This window comes from Nesoenas mayeri (genome assembly GCF_963082525.1).
Source record: "Nesoenas mayeri genome assembly, chromosome: 15".
Lineage (NCBI taxonomy): Eukaryota > Metazoa > Chordata > Aves > Columbiformes > Columbidae > Nesoenas > Nesoenas mayeri.
The window spans coordinates 2533566-2555920 of NC_137559.1; the positions used below are offsets into that span (position 1 = coordinate 2533566).

A 22355-nucleotide genomic window follows, 5' to 3' on the forward strand; every position below is an offset into this window, starting at 1 on the left:
CAGGCAGTGTCCTGCCGCCCCGCTTGCCCTGAGCTCGCTGTTTTGCCGCTGCCTCTCCTGTCCCTGCAGTCTCTTCCCCCAGGGGAGCGCAGGTGCTGCATCTCCCGGGGCGATCGCTGCTGCCTCTGAACCAGCTCCTGCCTCTGAGCTCCAGTTCGATGCGCACCTCGCCGGGCTGATCGCCCAGCCCTGCGCTGGCATCGGCACACAGCTCGGCCATGAAGGAGCAGCAGCTCACGGTGAGTCCGCTCGCGTAGGGGAGGACGTGGGATGGGGAGGAGGAGCTGGGTCACACGCAGCCCCGGTGTCCGTCCTGTTGTGTTTGCCAGCTGGCTGCCAGTGTTCCTGGGCTCGCTGCCCCAGTCGGAGGAAAAAACCCAGACTTGATCTCTTTGTGCAAAGCTGTGTGTGATTTAAGGCAAAAGTTGGGTATTAGTGTCCTGCAGAGGAAAAAAAAATACATAGTAGGGGAGGTGAGACTGGGTAACCTGACAGGTGGTGGTTGTTTGTCTTCCTTGAACAGTGATTTTCAGTGTGTCTGTCTTATGAATCTGTCACTCAGAACCCAAATAAGCAGCTGGGATTATATTCCTGTCTGAGTCCTCACCATTGCTCCAGGACCTTGGCATCTCTCTATGTTGATCAGAGTAAAAGGAATGCTTTGAAAATGTAATCCTTTCCCAAGTTTCAACCTTCAACCCTGTGGCTCTCAGTTAAACTGAAGCATTACTCTCACAGTGTGCTGAAACAAGGCTGGGGCACGCACAGAAACCTCTGCTCAAAGTGAAATTGCTTAAAATAAAGTCAATAATATCTAGAATACTTTGCATTCCTCTCTAATGCAAGGAAAAGCCTTGGTACTTGGTGTGATCTGTCTCCACATGCTGCTCATTTGGCTTTGTTTTCTTACCCTCAGTGGCCCGAGTTACTCAGTACAGTGATTAACGGGACTGTTCTGGAGGTGAAGGTTGTCCAAGAGAGATTTGCACTGTGTCCTGCTCCTCCCGCAGGACCTGGGCTTGTGGCATGCAAAACAATGTTTTCTAATGCCTCTAAGATGAGTTCAGCTCATGGGAAGGAGACGCTTTTAACAGTGTCTCTCAGATGTGTTTAGGGAGATAATGACGTTAATTGTTGCGTTCTTGTAAATATTAAAAGTTATCTAAAGCCAAGGAGATCACTTCATACTCTGAGATATTCACTGTGAATAAATGTTCCTTTGCTGTTGCTGGAACTGCTCAAAAATGTCTATTATGGTGCTCCAGAATGGAGCTGTTCATGAAACCCTCATTAAATTGACAGGTAGCTTGACTTGTTATTGTGGAAATAAATCTGGTTCCTATAGAAACCAGTTGCTTGTGACTGGTGGGGCTGTAGAACAAGTCTGTTTGGATAACTGCACACCCTCCTGATGATGGCATTGTTTATGTGCATTATGCAGTGTTCTATCAGCATCAGCTCTCTTGTCAGGAGCTGCGAGGGGGTTGTTGCTGTATTTTATAGAGGGGAAAACAGCTATGGAAAGGTGAAAATAGAGTCCTTCAAATCTCTGTTATTAACTGAGATGCCAAGGGAAGCTTTTTAGGTGGGATTTTGAATTGGTGGTGTTCTCTGGAGACCCTCCATGGGGTGCACAGGTTTGGAATCTGAGACTGTGCAGCTCGTCCACAGCTGCAGTGAGTCGGGGCCAGAGCAAGACCCCAGCTCCAGGGGGCCAAACTGATCCATGACACCACACTTGCTTCACCTATAAACAGCCTGAAACGTATGTGCTCTTATACGTTATTAATACTGACACATACAGCCTGTGTGTTTTAAATCTTCGAGTCAAATTATCGCCTGTGTTTCAAAGTGGAGCACAGGGTTTCCGGCTGATTAAGTTGTAGCACAAGGCACTGGCAGTTAATTGCTACTTTATAATTGCTGCCGTCCAGCCAGGAACACCAGCTTCCGAGGAACCCTGCGGGACCTGCACGGATCAGGGCCAACTTGCTCTGATCTGGTAGAACAGGCTCATAATGATTGCTACCCGGGATTAAACAAAATGGGTACTTAGTGAAATGCAATTCCCTTTCTTTGTCGCGGATAACTTTAATCAGTGTTTTGGGGAGCGCAGGGGATTCTCTAGGCATGCTCAGCTCTGTGGCTGTTGGCACCACGGTCCCAGACCTCTGGAGGTGGCAGCAGCAATGACACGGCTCAGTTCATTCTGCCGCCTTCTCTGTCAATCAGTTGGAGCCTTGCTGGGTTGGAGACAGAAACACGGGAAGAGGGAGGAAGAATTTGTCAAGATGAAAGTGTAAATCGTGGGAGAATTAACTGGTTTAAAACTTTATCAACTTCCTTAAACTCTCCAAGCCCTAATCTTAAGCTTTTAAGATTGATCAGCGCAAGAGATGCAGCTAGAAACTGTGGATGTTGCCGGTGCTTACACAGAGCTGAGCCCTGTTGCAGGTAAGGCCGGGTGGCCTCGGCACGCACAAGCCACGTGTGTGCTGTGTGTGCAGGTGGCACTTCGCATCCGTCCCCTCAGCGAGGCCGAAGCGGAGGAGGGAGCTGCCCTCGTCGCCCGCAGGGTGGGCGAGCAGGTGAGTCGTGCTGGGGCGGCAGGAGCGTCCCCGCCATGGGGAGCGGGGAGCCAGCCCTGCGGGTACCGCACAGACCCCACGAGGCTCTGGCCCCTCTGGTTCCCACGCAAACACTCGCTTTCAAATCCCGCAAAGCGCCCGGCCTTGCTGTGGCACAGAGCGGGGACACAGCTTCCCGTAAACAGGAATCCCAGTGTCAGGGGTTGGAAAGGATGTGGGAAGCTCATCCAGTGCAATCCCCGCATGGAGCAGGAACACCCAGATGAGGTTACACAGGAAGGTGTCCAGGCGGGTTGGAATGTCTGCACAGAAGGAGACTCCACAACCCCCCTGGGCAGCCTGGGCCAGGCTCTGACACCCTCACCGGGAAGAAGTTTCTTCTCAAATTTAAGTGGAACCTCCTGTGTTCCAGTTTGCACCCATTGCCCCCTGTCCTGTCACTGGTTGTCACCAGCAGAGCCTGGCTCCATCCTCCTGACACTACCCCTTTCCATATTGATCCCCAGGAATGAGTCCCCCCTCAGTGTCCTCTTGTCCAGCTCCAGCGCCCCAGCTCCCTCAGCCTTTCCTCACACGGGAGATGCTCCACTCCCTGCAGCATCTTGGTGGCTGCGCTGGACTCTCTGCAGCAGTTCCCTGTCCTGCTGGAGCTGAGGGGCACGTGGTGCTGCTCTTCTCCAGTTCTGCATCTTCCAACTCTTGCTCTTCTTTTTAAGCAGCAGGGACAGCAGGAGGTCCCCACTTACCTTTTCTACCTCTTTTTACATATTTTTAATGTTATTTACCTTCTTTTCCAATGTAAATGCTATTGTTCTCTATCATGCCTCAGCTGATCTTTCTCTGAACCCTTTCTGAATGCACGCTAATTCTGTAATTTATCTTGTCTCTATGCAATAGTCAAGTGACAGCAGCTCTCAGAAGCAAAGAGCATGAATCTCTCCTCTTTGTGTTATCTTACAAATGTATTTTCTGCTTAGCACCTTACTAGTGAACCATCCTTTTACAATTTTATTCTTTTATTAAAAGCAACCATTGACCTCACAAGGATATCAGCTTAATTTTTATACAGCTTATTCAGACTTGCATCATCTGCCCTGAGATCTATTTTCTCTAATGGAAATCTGGGAAGGAAATCTGCATTACATTAGTCTGAGTAACTTCTAGCCGTAAGAACGAATTTCTCTTAATAATGCAAATAACTGTAATTATGAAAGCAAATTAATCGACTGGGCAGTTGAAGTACTTGGATTTCTTGATGTATTTTCATTTACATCATGTTCCCTGCTATTTTTACTCCCAGCCTAACTCATTTAGAGCTGCTTCTGTTGGCTTATTAATCCTAACTCATAACTGACTGTGTTAGTGTCTTGTTATGTTTTAATGCTTCCGTGCAATAGCAGAAGATTAATGCATTTAGAATACTGACCAGGTGTTAGCGCCAGACTGAGGAGGACGATGCTTTCGGGTGCATTGCTACACTGCCAGCAAGATTTGGATGTTGCAAGCAACCAGTAAAATGCACCTGAAAGTGTTGCAGGGCAGATTTCTGAAGGAAACGTGCTGACCTCTTTCTCCAGGCTCTGCCCTTGGTGGTCACACTTGCACGTGAACATGGTTACGTGTCAGCCCATCTTTTTCAGGCAAATGCCACCGCCGAGGATCAACCGAGAATTCCCTCTGGAGTTTATTCTTGTGTTGCTCCAGGTTTTAAGGCCCCGGCCGGACCACTGAAAACTGAAAAATTTAAAAAAATAATTCTGATAATTGAAAACTTGCAGATCAAAACTTGAGATTCTTGTTAGAGACTTGGAATTCAGCAGGTAATGCAAAAGAAAACCCAAAATCTTGAGGTTTTCTGAACACCCGTAGGCACTTGTCCTCCATACTTGTTCCTCTCCCATGCCCGGCACCCAATACAGTTATTGTGTGTGTCAAGTGGTGGTTGATCTGTGCTCTAATTGCTCATCTAATGATCTGTTTACCTGGGAGAGGGTGCAAGCTGCTCTGGAGTTGGAGGCGCAGGGTTCTCTGTCCCCACCTTGAGGCTCGAGCATCTCCCTACGAGCCATTTCCCTGGAGGAGAAAGAATACAGTTCTCTGCAGTAATTGTATGCTGTGATAATTGTGTACCAAAATAGATCCAAAGAGACTGAAAAGAAACAGAACCCGCTCTGTAACCTGCTGCAACTCCTCTCCCACCTTTGTTTTTTCCTTCATAGAACTCAGAAACGGAATAAAGTTTCCATCCTTGAGCAATGCAGATCTTTCTGTCAGTCCTTCTGCAGGAAAGGCTGTGGAAAGATGACTTTGGGTATTTTTGCTCCCGAGGAACTTAAGTCTTTTCATTCACAGCTCCTCTGTCTGAGTCTTGGCTGAAAATTGAGGTAAGAGTCCCGTCCCCCTCCTGCTGGCACCGGGGCTGGTTGGATGTCACATCCCCATAACCATCACTGTTACCCAATGCCAGCGGCTGTTTCACGGCACAACGGACCTTCGAAGCATTTTGCAGCAGCTACTTGTTCTCCAAATCACAGAAGTTGTGACATCGTTTGCAAAACCACGCTTGTTGGCCTCAGCATTGTGCACATGAGCGTGTTTTCTGCACAAAGCTGTAGTGCAACGTTCCTCTGGCCAAGAGATGCGGTGGCAACGGGGCTGTCAGACTGTTAACCAAACCCAGACGTAACCGTCATTTCTCTGACTTTATCTTATAACAGAAGGTGGTCCTGATGGATCCAAGTGAAGACCCAGATGACATCTTGCGAGCTAATAGATCCCGAGAAAAAACATTTGTATTTGACATGGTTTTCGATCACAGAGCAACCCAGGTAACATCCTTCCCCTTTTTTACCAAAAGGCTTAACATTAGAACCATTTTCCCTGCTTAGATGAATGTTTTTGGCAGGTGAGTAGACCCACACATCCCAGAGGCTGCGTGTTACCCAGATAAAAGGTGATTGTGCTGAAGGTGAGACAACTGTGATGGTTTTCCTTTGCGGGGAGATGTGCAATATTCAATCTGCCTCTCCCTCCCGCATCGGGACTCCCCAGATTCAACACACCCTCGCAGGGATGAAGAGCTTTGTCCCCGAGGTCTCCTGTGAATGAGATCATTGTCACGTTGTTTGGCTGTATTGCTCACACGCTTCTTCCCTGGGCCTCTGTTGTTTCACAGGCTCATAATTGAGCTCCAGTGCCCTGAACGAGCTGTTCTGCAGACACATGCAAGGTGCAGCGTGAGGATTTCATCAGCACCTGCATTTTGTGATAATGGTGACCGCAGCCTTGCTTCTTACAAGCAATTCAGTCATCCGTGTTCTTTCACATGAAACTTCAGCCTCCAAGTACGCTACCTAAGGCATTTTTGGGGGCCCAGTGGCGTTTCTCAATAAAGCATAAGGTGAAGGAGAGAATTTACTCCCTTCTTCAGCAGACACAAAGGAAAAACAAAGCATTCCATGTTCAGAGTCCAAGACAAGCAATCAAATGTAGGGATATTTATTTCAGTACGCTCCTGCATCTTGCCTGCCTTTAGAAAAATTCAATAAACCTCTGTGCCTTTCTGCTTGTTTGGATGATGTGTCAAAATTCAGCTGGTTCACAAATGGTTCCAAAGCCCAGGAAATTTGTAAAACATAGCGAGAAAATCACAGGGAATTAATGCAATTAGATATAGGTTATTTGGACAGCTGTTCTGCCTGACCATAAGTTTATGCTTTTTTGACTGAATTAGGAAGAAGTATATGTGTCCACGACCAAAAGCCTGATAGGAGGAGTCATTTCTGGCTACAATGCAACTGTTTTTGCATATGGTCCAACAGGTAAAGTGGTCCCTCCAGATGAATAAACCACCTCTGTACAAATCAGAGGTGAACTGTAATGCCAATTAATTGCTTACTGTTGAGGACAAGACTGAAGTGTTAAAATACCATTGTCATTGGGCAGTGTGGATCTCCCTTAAATGCAAAAGTAATGACAAAACTGCCTTATTTGAGAAGTCATGTAATTGGGATGGAATTCAGTGGAGACAAATCTTTCCATTAACAAGGAGGAGATGAGGGTGTCTGTGCAATGCTGGAGACTGATCTCAGGAAAACAAATGCGGCCATAGAAAGCACCTACAGACTAGAAAATATATGAAAATATATTTCTAGCGCCACTCTGAACACATAGGTGAGCAGCTAACCTGCCTTTCTGCCCATCTGCAAGTCCTCCATTTTGGAGGCACTCGCCATGCCTTTCCTGAGCAGCGTCATTGTAGGCTGAGAAACCAGAGTAACTGGAAGATGTTTGGGGATGAAGGACAGAAATCAGGAGGAAACCAGGCTTTATTTGTTGTAGAAACTTGCTCACGTGGAAGTTGGTCTTTGCTGCTTTTCTTTATATCTTTAACAGGCACAGGAAAAACCTACACGATGCTGGGGACGGACTGCGAGCCGGGGATTTACATCCGTACTCTTGATGACCTCTTTAAAGCCCTTGAAGGTACCACCGAGGAGATGGACTACAGAGTCTCCATGTCCTACCTGGAGGTGAAGTGTCTGTGTTGCCTTGGGTTCAGCAAGCCCCTGGGAGCTGGTGTGATGGGAAGCGGGATGTCCAAGTCTCTCCATCACACAACCCTCCCCTTGGGCTGTGCAATCTGAATCTTCCCTTCTTCCCTTCCACCCCAGAGAAACGCAGGATTAATTCAATCCTCTTTGCAGATCTAAAGACCCAATGCTAGTCTCACACCAGCCCCTCATTTCTTACCCTCAGATCTACAATGAAGTGATCCGCGACCTCCTGAACCCATCCTCAGGGTTCTTAGACCTCAGAGAGGACCCCAGAGGCAGCATCCAGATAGCAGGAATTACAGAAGTCTCCACCACAAATGCTCAGGAGGTACCTGGGGCTATGGTCCATGGTGAGGAGAAAGGGAGGAGGATTGTGCTTGCATGCAACAGTGATTTAAAATTTGCACTTCCCACTACCTGTGGCTTACTCAACAGCAAAGACCTTGTGTAGCAGGACCTTGGTGGAGCTGGATTGACATGATGAATTGTATGGAAAGGGCTGATCATGGAGCTGTGTGAGTGGTAGAAGCCAGGCTACAATCCCCAGCTAATCTGCTAGCTCTGCTCCCCAGGGTGTTTGGTTCTTTCCTGGAAGGACAAGAGCGCTTTGATTTGTGTACACGTGTCAACAAGCCATTTGGAGAGGGAGAAGAAATAATGAAACCTCGTTGAGCTACAGTGATGTGCACTTCTACATGTGCTTTGGATACGAGATAAATAGGCTTGCCAGGAAAACAGCCCCAAACCCAACAAGTTCACAAGCCAAAGGGGGAGACCTGGGGCAAATCAAGAGCAAAAGCCCTGTTAGCATGAGCACGACCAGTTTGCCTGTGCCCCGGGTGAGGGGCTCAGCCTGGGGGAACATCACACTACGGCCCAGGCAGAGCTGCGCATCTCTGTGTGCTTTTCTGCATCATTTAGATCATGCAGCTGTTGATGAAAGGAAACAAGCAACGCACACAGGAACCCACCGCCGCCAACGAGACGTCCTCCCGCTCGCACGCGGTGCTGCAGGTGACCGTGACGCAGAAGAGCCGCAGGAAGGCGACGGGCGAGGAAGTGCGAGTTGGAAAGCTTTTCATGGTCGACTTGGCCGGGTCGGAGAGAGCAGCCCAGGTACGGCTGCCGCTCGGCAGCTTTTGGTGGGACCAGGCTGCAAGGAAACCAGCACTGTGTGTTTCCTTGTTGCTTTATAGCAGTAGTTTGTACCTGAGACGGCCTGAAATTAAAGACAAAGTTTGAGGATATTGGTAGTATCTTTTATTAAACCAACCAGTATAATTGGAAAAAGGTAAAATGGGTTTTGAGCGCAGCCTTTTCTCTGGTCTGAAAAAGGAGCAGCGAATTTCACATCTAAGGAGAAGCTGAGGTCTGTTAGGCAGGGATCAGCTGGGCTGTCAGAGAAAGCCGGTACCAGTGGAGCAGAGGGAGGCTGGTGGGTGGAAAACAAGGCAGCTGGCTCCTGGGGGAAGGAGGCAGCGCTGGAACCCAGGGAGGTGATTTGAGGCAGATTTTACATAACCGGTATTTCTACTGAGACCAGGATGTTTTGAGTGATGTAGTTATGCATCTTGATTCCTGAAATAATGTTTAGAAGGTAATTAATAGCTAACTTTTAAGAACCAAGAGCTCAGAGCTGGGTCATCTTTTCCAATAAACATACTCCTACCAGGACCTCTGTGCCTTAGAGTGGGGTTTAACCCTGCGCTTTCAAGTTGATTTTGCAGGAGGCATTGCTTTGCCATCCAAACCTCGACCCCAGTGATGCTGCACATCTTCCCCAGGCGCAGACCCCCCCGTTCTGCAGCGTGTGCTTTGTCTGTCTGTCCTGCCTCCCAACAGACTCACAACCAGGGCAAGAGGATGAAGGAAGGAGCCCACATCAACCGCTCGCTGCTGGCTTTGGGCAACTGCATCAACGCTTTGAGCGAGAAAAAGGGGAGCCGGGCCCACTTTGTCAATTTTCGAGACAGCAAACTCACGCGCCTGCTGAAGGTACAACCCGTGTTTGCTGGTGGCACTCTCAGATTAGATGGACCTGAGAGCTGATCTTGGAATATCTCTGTGCATTGTCTTTGTCCAGCTTGAAACCCTCCTGGGATCTCGCTTGAGCTTTGCAATGCAATCGGGGCCTGACTTGGGTAGATTTGTCTCTATAATAAACATGTTGGCCTCCTACAAGGTTAAGGAAATCCTGTTGATTTGGGTCGTATGTCTCTAAGCTTGCAGGTGATAAGTGATTTTTATTTTTTTTATTTTGTAATGATCTTACTGCCTTTGAATGTTTCATCCCTCCTATGAGTTTTGGCTGAAATTGGCCAATAAATTTGGATGTTGTTGGGGCAGGAAGAGAGACTGCGAGTGACTATGTGTTATCATGTAAGTCATCTCTCCCTTAGGAAGTCAGAAAGGTCACAGACAGGCTCTTTGCTACACTGGTTATTTCATGAATCCTTTACAACTTCATTTATTGAATGTCACCTCAAGCCTTAGTGCTGAGCTGCCACTGGCACTGACAGGTATGTTTTCTGGAGGATGGAGAGGAGGAGAAGGGTGGAGAAAAGGGCAGGATTCTGTTGCGAGCAGCATTGAGAAGCTGCCCGTATATTTATAGAAACTGTGATTTTTTTCTTGCAAAAAATCTTGTTTGGTAGAAAGTTAATTACTTATTGATTTTGCTTTTGATGGAGAGAGGCCCTGACGAACTTTTAACAGCACTTCCTTCACTCCTAATTGGGATTCTCCACCAGAATCTCAATGAGCTGCAGGGTTACCACTGAGCGGCAAGTCCCTGTCATGTCCATACTAACCAGATCAACGTTGCATCCCTGCAGGACTCATTAGGGGGCAACAGCAGGACTGTAATGATTGCACACATCAGCCCGGCCAGTACCTCCTTTGAAGAGTCTCGAATGACCCTGATCTACGCCTATCGAGCAAAAAACATCAAGACACAGGTAAATGAGCAAACAAATCGCAAAGAGGTGGGAGGTACAGACTAAAAGCTTGTAAAGTGGAAGTAGAAAATGTAGTGCAGGAAGGGAGAACAGACTCCAGGATGGTGTAGAGGCTCAGTGTGAGTGACGGAAGAGAAGCAGATGACGGGAACAGCAGGAAACAAGTTGTGTGGGTCATGAATGAGAAGAATACAAGGGTCAGAACAAGGGAGCAAAATAATAGAGACAGAGGATGATGTGCCTGGGATGGACCTGGGTGCAGCACATAAGAAATGATGGATGGAAGGCAACTGTTGGGAGGACAATGTATGGGGAATGTCCCACTGAGGATGCTGGACCTGGAAGAGGAACTGAGGGGCTGCAAAAGGAGGAGTAAAATGGGGAGAGTGGAGAGGCTTGTGGGGTGGAGGAAGATGCAACACTTTCACTCTTTGTGGATCTCTGTTTTCCCTGTGGCCACTGTATCCCTGGCTTTTCTCTGTTACCTTTTGGGAATCTCCCAGAATAAGGGAAAACCACTATTTTACAGTTTCCAAACTCATGAGGGAAAATTCTCCCCCGTCACAGCACTCGGTGCTCCTCCAACTGAAAGCATAGCTTTGTTGGTGGCTGTTTTACAAATAACAGACTGTGGGACAAATGCTCATTTATTCTTGTTCACCAGGTCAAATGTAACCTGCAGAATGTCCCCTACCCCATTGACCAATACACCAGCATCATCGCAGACCTCCACAGGGACATGGAGCATCTGAAGGCGAGGGTTGAAAACCAGGAGAAGGAGCAAAGCGCAGTCAGATCCGACCTTGGGAATCTGCAAGGTAGAGCCAGGAGCAAGAACTGCTCTGAGGTGTTTGGAGGAAAGAGAAAGGATAGAGGAGCTGTGTGGACAGGTGGTGGTGGCGTTTGGTGGGACCCCATGGCTGCCTCTGGCATGCTGTGTGATGCTGGACAACACATTCAACCTTCTCAGCACCTTCCTAAACATTAAAATCTGTTAAATTTCACAAACCTGCCCCTGAAAAGAGCTTTGATGTCAAGTGGTGGCATTCGCTGTGGGAAGTCCTGGCTCTGCCAGCGAGGGGACTGAGCCTGTGGCCCGCATCACTGCGGCTCTGAGGCTGCGTCAGGACACAAGGCTCTGTCATATGGTTCATTGCACTTAATTACAAAAAATAAAACAGAGAGCGGGGGCAGGGGAGAGCTTTTGAAACATTGATTGTTCTGCCCTGGGGATTGTTCCTTTTGTCAGTGAATCTAGCAAGGAATGAAATAAAAATAGTCAGGTTCTCTGACAGAGAAGATAGGAGGGATAATAGGCCTCTGCTGCCAATACCCAAGGTCATTTCTAGATAACAAGCACAGAAAAACGATACCTTTTGGTGGGTGGAAAGGGGGAAGAGATGTCCCTGCAATGCAGTATCTTAACACTCACAAAAGCATTAGCGATGAGACCAGTCTATTGCTAATAATACAATCATAAAGAGATATCAGGTTTCTTAAGCACATCATTAACTTCAAGGGACTGCAGAATGAAGCAGAGTCCTCCAAGTGAATGCCTCGTAACACACAGACCGAGTGGCTTGGTCCCAGAGTCGTTTTGTGGGTACTTGGCAGAAGTTTACTGGGCTGAACGTGAGATCAGGAATATCTTCTCCTGCAGCAGAGGGGCACCGGGGCTTTGGGGCACACAGTGGCCAAGACATGGACGCCTTGCGGGCGCAGCTGCTGGGGGCTTTCAGGGAGCAAATGGAGACGTGTCACAGCCTGATGGAGCTGGAGAACACCAACACTGAGCTGCACGTTGACACCTGCAGGCACCTCCTAACAATCACAGAGTGAGTAGCTCCTTAGCTTTGAGCTTCATACCTACAAACTCACCATGAGAAATGCGAATACCCCATGGTCCCTTCCAATAAAAACGACCAAAGGATGTTGTTAAAAAGATTATTTAGTTGTTTAAGTGGAAAGATCAAGTGTAGGTTTAATATTTACCTATGTGACAAGGAAAAAGTTGGGAGGGTGGTGGTCTGCAAAAGGTACCCAGGGATTTAAGGTGGCTTAAGTCCATGAGACTCTGAGCCTTAGATTAAGGTGCTATATTTGCAACAGGTGATTTCTGCTATTGAGAAACACAACCCTAATCCCTCCTGGTGCTTGTGAGGAGACTGCAGCTTGCACGGAGTGTCGCACTGCAGTGTGATCGCCTGATGTGGCTCCATAAGGCAAACAGCTACCTCTAGCATCAAGTTTAAGCTCAAGACTGAAAGTATAAACCTCACTGCTATTTGGACTTTATTCTTTAACTTGTGTTTTAATGGAAAAACTGGATGCCAACACAGACTGGGATTGTTGGTCCTTCCACGGTCCAGTCACCTTGTCTTCAGGTCATTAGATGTATTCAACAAGTACCTGTGAACAGGCAGCAATTTGTGATGAGGTGGGGAAAAGCACTATTCTTGCCATGCAAAGATCAAAGAGGAGGCCCATCTCTTAGACTTCCAAAAGGGGGGAAGCTAATTGCACTCTTCTGCATGGTTTGTCCAGCTCCAGAGCAGCCTCGGCTAACTAGCTCTGCTGCTGTCATGCAAGAAGAAATTGGACAGATACAATGAAGGGCTATGCACGCATCGTTAGAGTCATGTCACCATGTCCCAGAGGTTTCTTTCTTGTTTTCCTGGCAGCTGGGAACGAGAGAAGGCTCAGGGTGCAGCAAAGAAGAAAGATGAAAGCACGGAGGAAGAAGACAAAGAAGGGCGTATCATAGATTCACCTGAACCTCATGAAGTTACAGTAGCAAGAGAAGAGATCAACCTGCTGCTGGCAGAACACCGCAAGACAGTGGCCCTGAAGGTGAGGAGGTGAAGGTGCCGCTGTGGTCACAACTCTGCCCAGCGGGCTTTGGGGGCAGGATGGCAGCAGCGTCACTCAGAGAGGTTCCTGTGGTTTGGGGTTGGCACCGCAAAAGCAGCATGAGACCTGTATTGCAGCTGGATGCCTAAATGCCTTGGGCTGCTGAAGGAAGCGGCATGGGAACGTTGATGTTTGCAGCCTGCCTCTGCCCCTGAGTTTTTTAGGATGAGGGAAAAGCACCCACTGAGCTGGCACACCCATAAGTGAGCTAATTCTTCCCATTTCCCCTTTCAGGAACATTTTGAGGAGTTTTCACTCACTGGTTGTTCAATGTTTTGGTAATCGCTTTTGGTGATTGTTTTTCTGGTAACTAGCATTAACATGCGTGAGTTCCACTAGGCAAGGACTGTCATATCTGCCATGACTGAAACGTGGTTGCTGCCAGTAGAATAAGCAAAATACTCTTTGTAGATGTTACTTTAATCTCAGTGTGAAGGACACAGCAGAGATCTGCTCCGATGCCTTTATTATCCTGAGAAGCCAAACTGCCTTGAGAATGCCCTATCTTTTTCAGGCAGAGCTGGAGCAGCACTTAGCAAATGCCAAGGAAAAAGCTTCCCAGATGGAGGAGCTTTTCCCCAGACAAATCACCAGTGACGATGAGCAGGAGGTTCTAAGGCTCCTCTGCAGAGCCCATGAGCTCGAGCTTGGCAACACAGACCTGCAGGCGAAAACACTGTACAAGGAGAATCTATTATGCCAGAAGGATTTTGTGATCCAGCAACTGCAGCAGCACACGCTACTCTGTGAAGAAATAATTCAGCAGCAGCAGGCGCTGATAAAAGGTAAAGCATCACCTTTGCTCCTGCTCTGCTGTTATCTCTGAGCTTTGTTTTCTGATGCTAAAGGGGAGAGCAATCCACCCGGAAAACATTGTATTGAGTGTCATGGCTTCACAGTTCTCAGTTGTTCCTCCAGGAGTGATCTTTAGCTCTCCCTGCCCATCTCTGCTCCAGCCCAGAACATTCCTGTCCCAGAGACACTGGCGAGGTTACAGCAGCTGCACCTCTCTGAGCTGGAGGAGGGGACGCTGAACCGCCTGCTTGTGCTGCATTCAGTGATGTCCGGGATGCTCAGGGTAAGGCAGAGCAGCTGGAGCACACTGTCCCGCAATCTTGTGTCATGGCCATAGATTCATACGCACCCAACACCTGGCTGGGTCCTGGTGCTGGTCAGCAGCTGTACAGAGCTTTGTTTTATGAACATGTTGTCTCCCTGGAGCTTTACTCTGCTTGCCTTTGACTCAGAGAGTTAACAAGGCTTTTAGTGACGGAAAATGACCCAGGCATGGCAACCAGCATTTGGTGCCAGACAGAAAAGCCAAGGTTAGATGGCCAAACATGCAACTCTCCAAGTGACTGCTGAAGGAGATTATCATATCTGGAGGCCTCTGCTCGCTCATGGCACGGTTGTTATTGAGCTCCTCAGGTCTGTCCTGCAGGAAAGGCCTCACAAGCCTCTCTCTTTGGAAAACTTGTGTTTTGAAGCAGTAAATGGCTGCCAGGAAATCACCAGTCTTCAGCAGGGAGTCCAAGCAGCAGCATCTCCTATTTATTATGATTGCCTTGAATGAACAGGGCAAGGAGTTTGGTTTCACCTTGAATCATAAACTTAATACTAGTCATGTTGTTACATGAGAGATTAAATTACTTCAGGTGCCCTTCCACTGGGGGGAGCAGATTGCAGGTGGCTGGAACTATGGAAGAGCACATGAGGTATCAAGAGTGTCTTTGTGAGCACAGGCTGAGAGCCTGGGGTAGTGGAGGGGCTTTATGGTGAGAAAAACCTGCTGGAGATCTCATTCTTCCCCCTTCTTGCAGCCCCACAACAGTCCTCCTCTGGATGTAAGTCAGCATCTGGATCCTAATGAAGATGAGATCAGAAAGGGTCTACCTGTGAACATGAAGCATCTTCCCTGCGGGGCGAAGTTTGACATTCCCTCCATCACCCTTGAGTCAGACAGGTAATGTGAATCTTCCTTATTATCTGACTTATTCTCTAGGGCATGGGGACCTGGTGGCTCTGTGCTTTCATCTGTTAACCTCTTGGCACGTTCTTTTAACAGTGGCAGCTGCAGATCATCTAGACCCCCACCCTGTAGGAAGGAGGGGTCTCTGGATACCCATCTCAGCCCAACTTTGTTTGGTTTGCCAAAAAGCCTAGTTCAGCAGGTCAGTGTGGCAGCAACTGAATTCAAGGCACATGTGTTGTGGACAGCACCTTCCTCTTGTGGTGGTAGAACATGCACAGCAGCTGAATCTGTTGTACGTGAGGAAGACACCTTGGGAGACAATACAATCATGCCTAGAGCACTGGCCTTGGGTTTAAGACCTGGTATTCACTTAAGAGGGGTTTAAGGCCTGGGATTTATTGAAGAGGTCAGGGTGTAGCTGCCACCTTTCACTCAGCACCCTGGAACAGGAGGGAGACGTAGGAGCTCATCGGTCCTTTGGTCACTGGATGATTCATTTTGTAACCATGAGAAAAGCATAAGTTTTGAATTGGAAAGAAAATTATGCTAAAGTTGCCTTCTATTTATTTATTTATTTATTTTTAAAGCAGAAACCAACAGGTGTTGCTGCAGGAAAGATGACTCCCAGGCTGCATTCCCCAGTCTCCCCAGACTTGGAAGGCAAAATGTCATCTGCGGCCACCGCTGCTGTTCCACTGAGTCTGGAGACCTTGAGGGAAATTGCTGCCAGCACCAAAAGCATCTCCCTCATTGCAGCCGGCCGCCGTTCCAGAGCCCAGTGCAGAGATCCTGGGAGCAAGGTCTCCTCAGCCCGCTGCTCTGAGGACGATATGCTTGAGCTGAAGGACCTGGAGGTCAGGTCCACCCCAGGCTGTCAGACAAGCATTGGGGGGGTGCTGTCAGAGCCTGCAGCTGTGAGCCAGCTGTGCTCCCCAGCCAGGGGAGCACTGAGGAGCTGCAGAGACCAGGAGATGTGTGCCGAGAGGACAGCCAGAATGGAAAGATCTCGCTCTCTTGAACCAAACTTCCACAGGGTAGGTCCTTTGTGTTTCTTTCTAAAGGAGATGAGTTGAGCAGAAGGCATAGAGCCAGTGGAGCTAGGGTGGTTTTTAAGTTCGGTAAGAGAAACATAGTTCAAACTGCAAGAGGAAATAAGTTAAATTCTTCCATAATGCACTTGACCTCCTGCCTTAACAGCAAGCTAAGCCAGTGAGGTGCGACGGGAATCTTTTTGGTACAACATCGCAACAATCAGAGATGAGAGACATCACTGCTGAGATTAACTCAACTCGGTGTGTTTCAGACCTCTAAAGATAAGCATTGGACTCCCTCAAGCCCCAATACAGACAAAGCTTGTGAGCGCCACCCGTGCCAAGCCAGGCTCTTCCATCAGTCAAAAGCCGCGAGTAGCACGTCTATTGCCGCAAAGGTCAAGGTTCCTATCGGCCACCGCTCAGGTAGGGACCAAAGAGCCACTGGTGACATCCTGCACCAGCTCTGTTGGAAAAGATGGACTGTCATCACAGTATCACAGTATCACAGTATGTTTGGGATTGGAAGGGACCTCAAAAGATCATCTAGTCCAATCCCCCTGCTGGAGCAGGAACACCCAGGTGAGGTTGCACAGGAACATGTCCAGGTGGGTCTTGAATGTCTCCAGAGAAGGGGACTCCACAACCCCCCTGGGCAGCCTGTTCCAGTGCTCTGTCACCCTTACTGAGAAGAAGTTTTTTCTCAAATTTAAGTGGAACCTCTTGTGTTCCAGCTTGATCCCATTACCCCTTGTCATGTGAGAAATAAGCCAGAGTAAAGGCTAATGATCAAAACTATTGGCAATCTGATCAAGACCAAGACACAACAGGCTGCACTGATCGTCTGTCAGCTTCAGTTGTTTTGCTTAGTGCAGACGTACAAGGCCAAGATGAGCTTAGGGGAACTGGATACCCAAATCCTATTGAAGTGTAGCCAGAATCCTTCCCCATTCTGGCAAGGGGTGCTTACTGATGTTAATTAGTTTTCTTTCTTTTCTTTTTCTTTTTAACTAAAAAAAAGTTAGCTTTTGATTTACAGTGGTATAGGGTTTTTTTTGCTAGCTACTAGCAACTCATGCATTGCCAAATGCTATTAAACCCTGCTCTGCTCCCAATACTTGTAACGAAGCTCTCCCTGTGTTTGATAGAGGGGACTCCACTAGAGGTGCTGCCCAAAGACAACGGTCCTGCAAGCACCATCCAGAACAACGCTGGTCGCATCCAAGGACGGGTCCTACAGAAGCAAGTCAAGGGTGAGTGCATGAAATATCAGGTTGGCTGGCTCAGGAGGCACCACTATATTCTTCATCGCTGAACTTACAGAGCTGTAAATGCAACACAAACAGTCCAGTTGGGAACACAGTCACATGGGGAGGAGTTTTACAGCCAAGTTTTCAGCCAAAAATAACCTCTTAGGAAGAGAAAATAACATTTTCAGAGGTGTTCATAATCCTAGTCTAATCCATATGTGAAGAACAAAGTTTAATGTGGGCTAGCCATGTGACAACATACTGCTGCCACTGAAAAGTGTCGCCTTGGGATTTTCTTAGAGCAAGGATGTACAGATCTTGGTGCCTTTGCCAAACTGCTCCCTCCACAGCCTGCGACGATCTGTCTCTTCTCCCTTTTGACTGGCAATGAGACTCAAATTGGAGCCTGAGAAACTTGAGTGCTTCATCTTCCCCCGTTTGCAGGGCCTGCAGATGGTGCCAGCAGTCGGCAGAAGCAGCAGTCGGTCACCCGCTGGGGGAACCAGCTGAAGATTAAATAGAAGTTACTGGGGGAGCAGAACTCTCCGTGGCCCCAAGGGACTGCGATTTTGGGACTACTTGAAGTCAGGGAAACGGGTGTGTGCCTTAAAATCTATGTTGCTTCTGTGTTGTGATGCTGAGAAGCAGAGGGAAGGCTAGCAGGGGAGAGAGGGACCTTATACTTTGTATATCACTGTTTCTATATCCGTACTGCAAGTCTTTCTCGTCCATACTGTGCGCTCTAGCTGCTGGCTTCAGTTTCAGGCAAACAGGGTGTTAACAGAGTCCAAGAGGAGAGGAAAACCTCGTTTTCCCAGCAGTCTTCTCCTCACAGAAGATGTCAGCATGGAGCCTGAGCCACCTTTTTCCCCGCGACAAAAGTGTGAATGCCACCCACGCATCCAAAAGGCACTCTGGCTATTAAAACCAAATGTAAATGCCTGAGAAATAGTTTCCCCTTCGTTCCCCGCTGTCCCTGTGTGTTGTTGTGAAGCTGGGGGTGTAACGCTCGCCTGGAATGCTGTTTGGGTGAGCAGATGTTTGGCTGTGAGAGCAGCTAGAGATGATTGCTCTCAGCTCCGTTCCATCTACAGAGCATTCTGGATCTGACTGCAGCCGGGAGAAGGAGCACGGTGATAGGTGAAGACCCTGGTAAACCGCAGGAATGCGCTTTTAGGTTTGGAACAAATATCTCTAACCAGGAAGTGCTTTCCCTGCTTTTGAAATAGGCTGCGAATAAAGAGGTTCTGATCATTCCACAGGATAACTAGTGACTCCGTGCCTCCTCCTAGGTCTGCTGAAGCATCTAAGATGACAGTCTCAGGTGTATTTATGCATTTTTCAAATGGATGATAAACCTTTTTCTACAGCAGCAGCGCTTGCAAAGCATTCTCCTGTGTGCTCATTCTGACCCCGCACACACTGCCTGTCCCTCTGCGCCTCTTGCTTTGCTCCCTGTCAAGAAGATGATGGTAGCTCACCCCAGGGATGAGAAAGCTTAAGTTACTTGTATTCATAAAATGCATTTTATACTCTGATTGGGGGATGCAATAAAAGTGCGTAAGCTGGAAGAAGCAAGCAGCCAAATTTCCTTATGAATGAAGCAGGAAGGGGCGCGATTGCGGAGTCGAAAGGTCAGGAAAACCTGTTCCCTGAGGCTAACACTTTCACATAAACAAAGATATTAAAAAAGGGATACACAGATAAGATAAGCACAGGCTGTTGTGTAAAACAAGCCTGTGCCAGCAGGTCTTGAGCCAAGCTTCTATTTACAAAACCTCACGTGATCCGCAAGCACTGAAGGACCAAACGTAAGAGAAAACTGAGTTTTTCCAAGTGTATGCATCTCTACTAAATACCTTTGGGCTGAATCACTATGAAAAATTGCAGTGTTCGGATCTATTTCATGCGAAGAGTGTGGGACAGTTGAGCCGAACGCGTCAGTTTGTGGTTGTATCTCGGGACGGAGGTTGTGTAACAAGGAGTTTGGTAATTTGCCATGGCTGTTGTGAAGAGCATGGTGCTGCGTGATGTGCTAATGTCCATGTTTGTAAAACCTACATTTTAAGTCTGCTAATAAATGTAAAAGTTGGGAATTGAGAGCTTGGAGGTGGAATCTGTAAATTATCATTTGCAGCTTTGCTAATTGCTGGAGGTGAGGCTGCAGCCCATCTCCTGGGCAAAGTGGGACTGTGCTCATGTTCAGTGCTGGGCTAATGGCTTTTGATTTGATTCTTCTTGATCATAAACAATAGGAGTAGCAAAAAGAGCTTAAACTCTGCTGCTTTTCAAGCAGCATTTTAGAGCCTTGCTGTCTCCACTTATCTGTACTTTGCTCCTGATAAAGACTGCTGGGCTAGAACCCAAGAGGCTGGGGTTTATTGCACGAAACAACTTCAGACTGGCTGTATTTAACTGTGAGCTCCAGCAATCGGCAGCGCCGGGTCTTGGGGTGCTGCGTTTGTCCCAGGACAAGGACTGTCACCCCTTCACCCACCGCTGGCTCCTTCTGCTCCCCGTCCTGTCCCTGGGGCAGGTGCTGTGGGGGGTTTCTCACCTCTGCAGCTCCTGAGCCCTCAAGCTGCAGGGAAATTAAGCACCCCCACGGTGTGGCACGAGTCCTCCACACAACCTGTAACCAATTTGAGTTTCAGCTTAAACTTCGCTTGTGTAATTGCTCAGGGAGCGCTGAGGATAGAGCCATCGCTCCAGCATCTGCTGCCCCCGCTCCGGCTGTGGGAAGGAGCCGGGGGCTTCTGCCCGCTCTGTCCCCGCCTGGCCGGCGGGCTCTCCCGCCAGGCCGGACCGCAGCTCTGGAGCGCAGAGCCCTCCCCGCGCCGCCCGGCAGCGGCCACGCCGCGGGAGCAGCGGGGCAGGGCGGGCCGGGGCCTCCCGCCGGCGGGCGGAGCGGCGCCTGCGCCGCGGCCCCGCCGGGACCCCCGTGCCGGGCGTCTCGCGAGAGGCGGTAGCGGCGCCCGGGTGGCGGCGGGACGGGGCCGGGCAGCGGGAGGAGGCGAAGGAGCCGCTGCCCGGGCGGGAGGTGAGCGCGGGGCCGCGCCCGGCGGGGCGGGGAGGGGATGGGCTGTGCCCGCGGGCAGCGCAGCGCAGGGCCCGGCGGTCGGGGTGTGCGGGGACGGCTTGGGCGGCGGCGCTGCCCGGGTGGGGCGGTCCCGGCTTGGGTGCCGCCCGCGGCGGGGCCGGGCGAGCTTTATTCGTGGGCTGCAGGCGGGACACGGCGTCCCCTCCGCTCTCCTTCCGCTGTCCCTGGGTGCCAGGTCAGGTAGGGCGCGGGTCCGCGGGCAGCGCTGCCCGGCGGTGCGGGGGGGCGGCGGGTCCGCGGGAGATGGGCGCTCCGGGGGTGGCTCTGCGGGGCTGTTCCGCTCTGCAGACCGCGGGGCGCTGGGTTTCCCCGCTCTGCGGGCAGCGCTGGGCCCGACGCTTGAAAACAGCTCGTTTGTGCGGTTGTGGTGTGTTCTGTAGCCCGTGGTGCTCCTGGACTCGGGAGCGGCTGCAGTCCCAGCAGCTCCAAAAGCAAACCCGGGGAACAGCCTCCTCCGCGAAGCGTTTCTGTCGATGGTAGAGCGTGGCTTTTAACGTTGCTTCACAGGGATGCCCATTAACGTGATTAATCCTGCTTGAACTTCATGCGGAGAACTTCAGAGCTGAACTGCAAACAGCAGAAAACTGCTTAAATCAGGTGTCTGCAAGGCAAAGGCAGGTGATGCGAGTGGAAGGGTCTGATTTTGGGCCCCTGTGTTACTATTCCACAAATATTCTGGGGTTTTGTTGGCCCAAGCTGTGGGCACCGAGGCTTCCTGAGGCTATTCCTGCGTTTGTAAGGCCAGGAGCAATGGGTGTTCTTGAAGCCCGTGACAAAAGTAATGAACAAACAGGACATGTTGCGTTTTTGAAGTTGCCTGCTGGAAATCTTAGAAATATGGTTATTGAGACAGCTTCCAAGTATGGATATTTTAAGAGAGGTGATGGGAGCTGCCAAGCCTGTGCAAACCAGAGTGGGGAAGGCACTTGGTTAGTGAGGTAGATGAGGATGTTCTTTTGCTGGTCTCTGGGATATATGTACTAAGTTGGGGTAAAACATGCAATACAAGCCCTATTTTTTGCTTGCACTGTGAATCTATACTGAGGTAACTGCCAATGTTGTTACATGGTTTAAAACTTCACTGCTCTGCGAAGGGTGGTAGATTTTTGGAAAGCTGGGGAGAAGCAATTTGTTGAGCGATGGCCAGGTGCATGAAATCTGTTGCTGGTTATTGGTGCACTGTCCATCTGCTCTGGCTGGTGGGAGCTCATTCTCCTACACCTGCGGGAGGTTAAATTGGTTCCACCTCTTTAGAGCCTGCTTATCCCGAAGTGTAACCCATGGCAGGTGTGTACCCTGATAGTTGGTAAAGAAGGCTGCATGGGTCAAGCGACTGCTGGTGAACGTGGGTGCCCCAAGGGAAAGTATTCACTTAAATTTGGGGGTTTTGTATGTTATTAAAAGTTCTTATTCCACCTCTCTTTGTCTTCAGAAGCAGGCAGAGGCCAAGCAAGCTACCTCAAATCCAGTATCTTCTGGCGTTAGAACCAGTGGGCGCTGGAGCAGGTGAGCTGGTTCTCGCTGCCTGACCCGCAGGGGGTTGAGAGTGACAGGAGAGGGAAACACAAAGCAAGGAGAGATGGAATCTGCACCCAAGCCTTTGGAGGCAGTCCCTTTGACAGAGAGAGGAGTTATTGTCCCTTGTTTCCAGTACATACCTCTGTGTAAGCTCCTTTATTTTCTGTAGGACTTTGTGCTGCTGTAAGTGAGCTGGAATTACTTTCTTTTGCAAAGAGGGACTGTGAGAGAACGTAGTCATTGCACAAAGCTGAGTGGAGAGGAAGAAAGAGACAGAAATTACTTAAGCTGCTGTTTGCTCTGAGAACAGTTACAGTCCGGCTGTCAAGTGCAAATATGGTTTCCAAATCCCTGAGGAGTTGCATCCGCAACAGCTTTTGCAATAAGGGCACTGGAGACACATATCCGCTCTTTCTGGTTTTAAATGAGAGTTTGTGAGGTGGTTATTTGATATGGCAGCTTATGATGGAGAA

General features: G+C 49.2%; 1 protein-coding gene across 1 annotated transcript; it reads left to right on the forward strand.

Moving 5' to 3' along the window:
• Positions 1-179: 179 nt before the first annotated feature.
• On the forward strand, positions 180-17785 carry KIF19 (kinesin family member 19; the record flags this gene model as incomplete). The annotated part of the gene is made up of 20 exons (XM_080353944.1): positions 180-239; positions 2508-2588; positions 5306-5416; positions 6322-6409; positions 6984-7120; positions 7347-7472; positions 8066-8260; positions 8987-9139; positions 9979-10101; positions 10766-10919; positions 11744-11936; positions 12783-12951; positions 13526-13796; positions 13968-14089; positions 14832-14974; positions 15077-15182; positions 15571-16017; positions 16287-16440; positions 17163-17267; positions 17709-17785. Coding segments are annotated over 20 exons (3015 nt in total), but the record flags the coding sequence as incomplete, so codon positions are not given.
• Positions 17786-22355: the final 4570 nt, after the last annotated feature.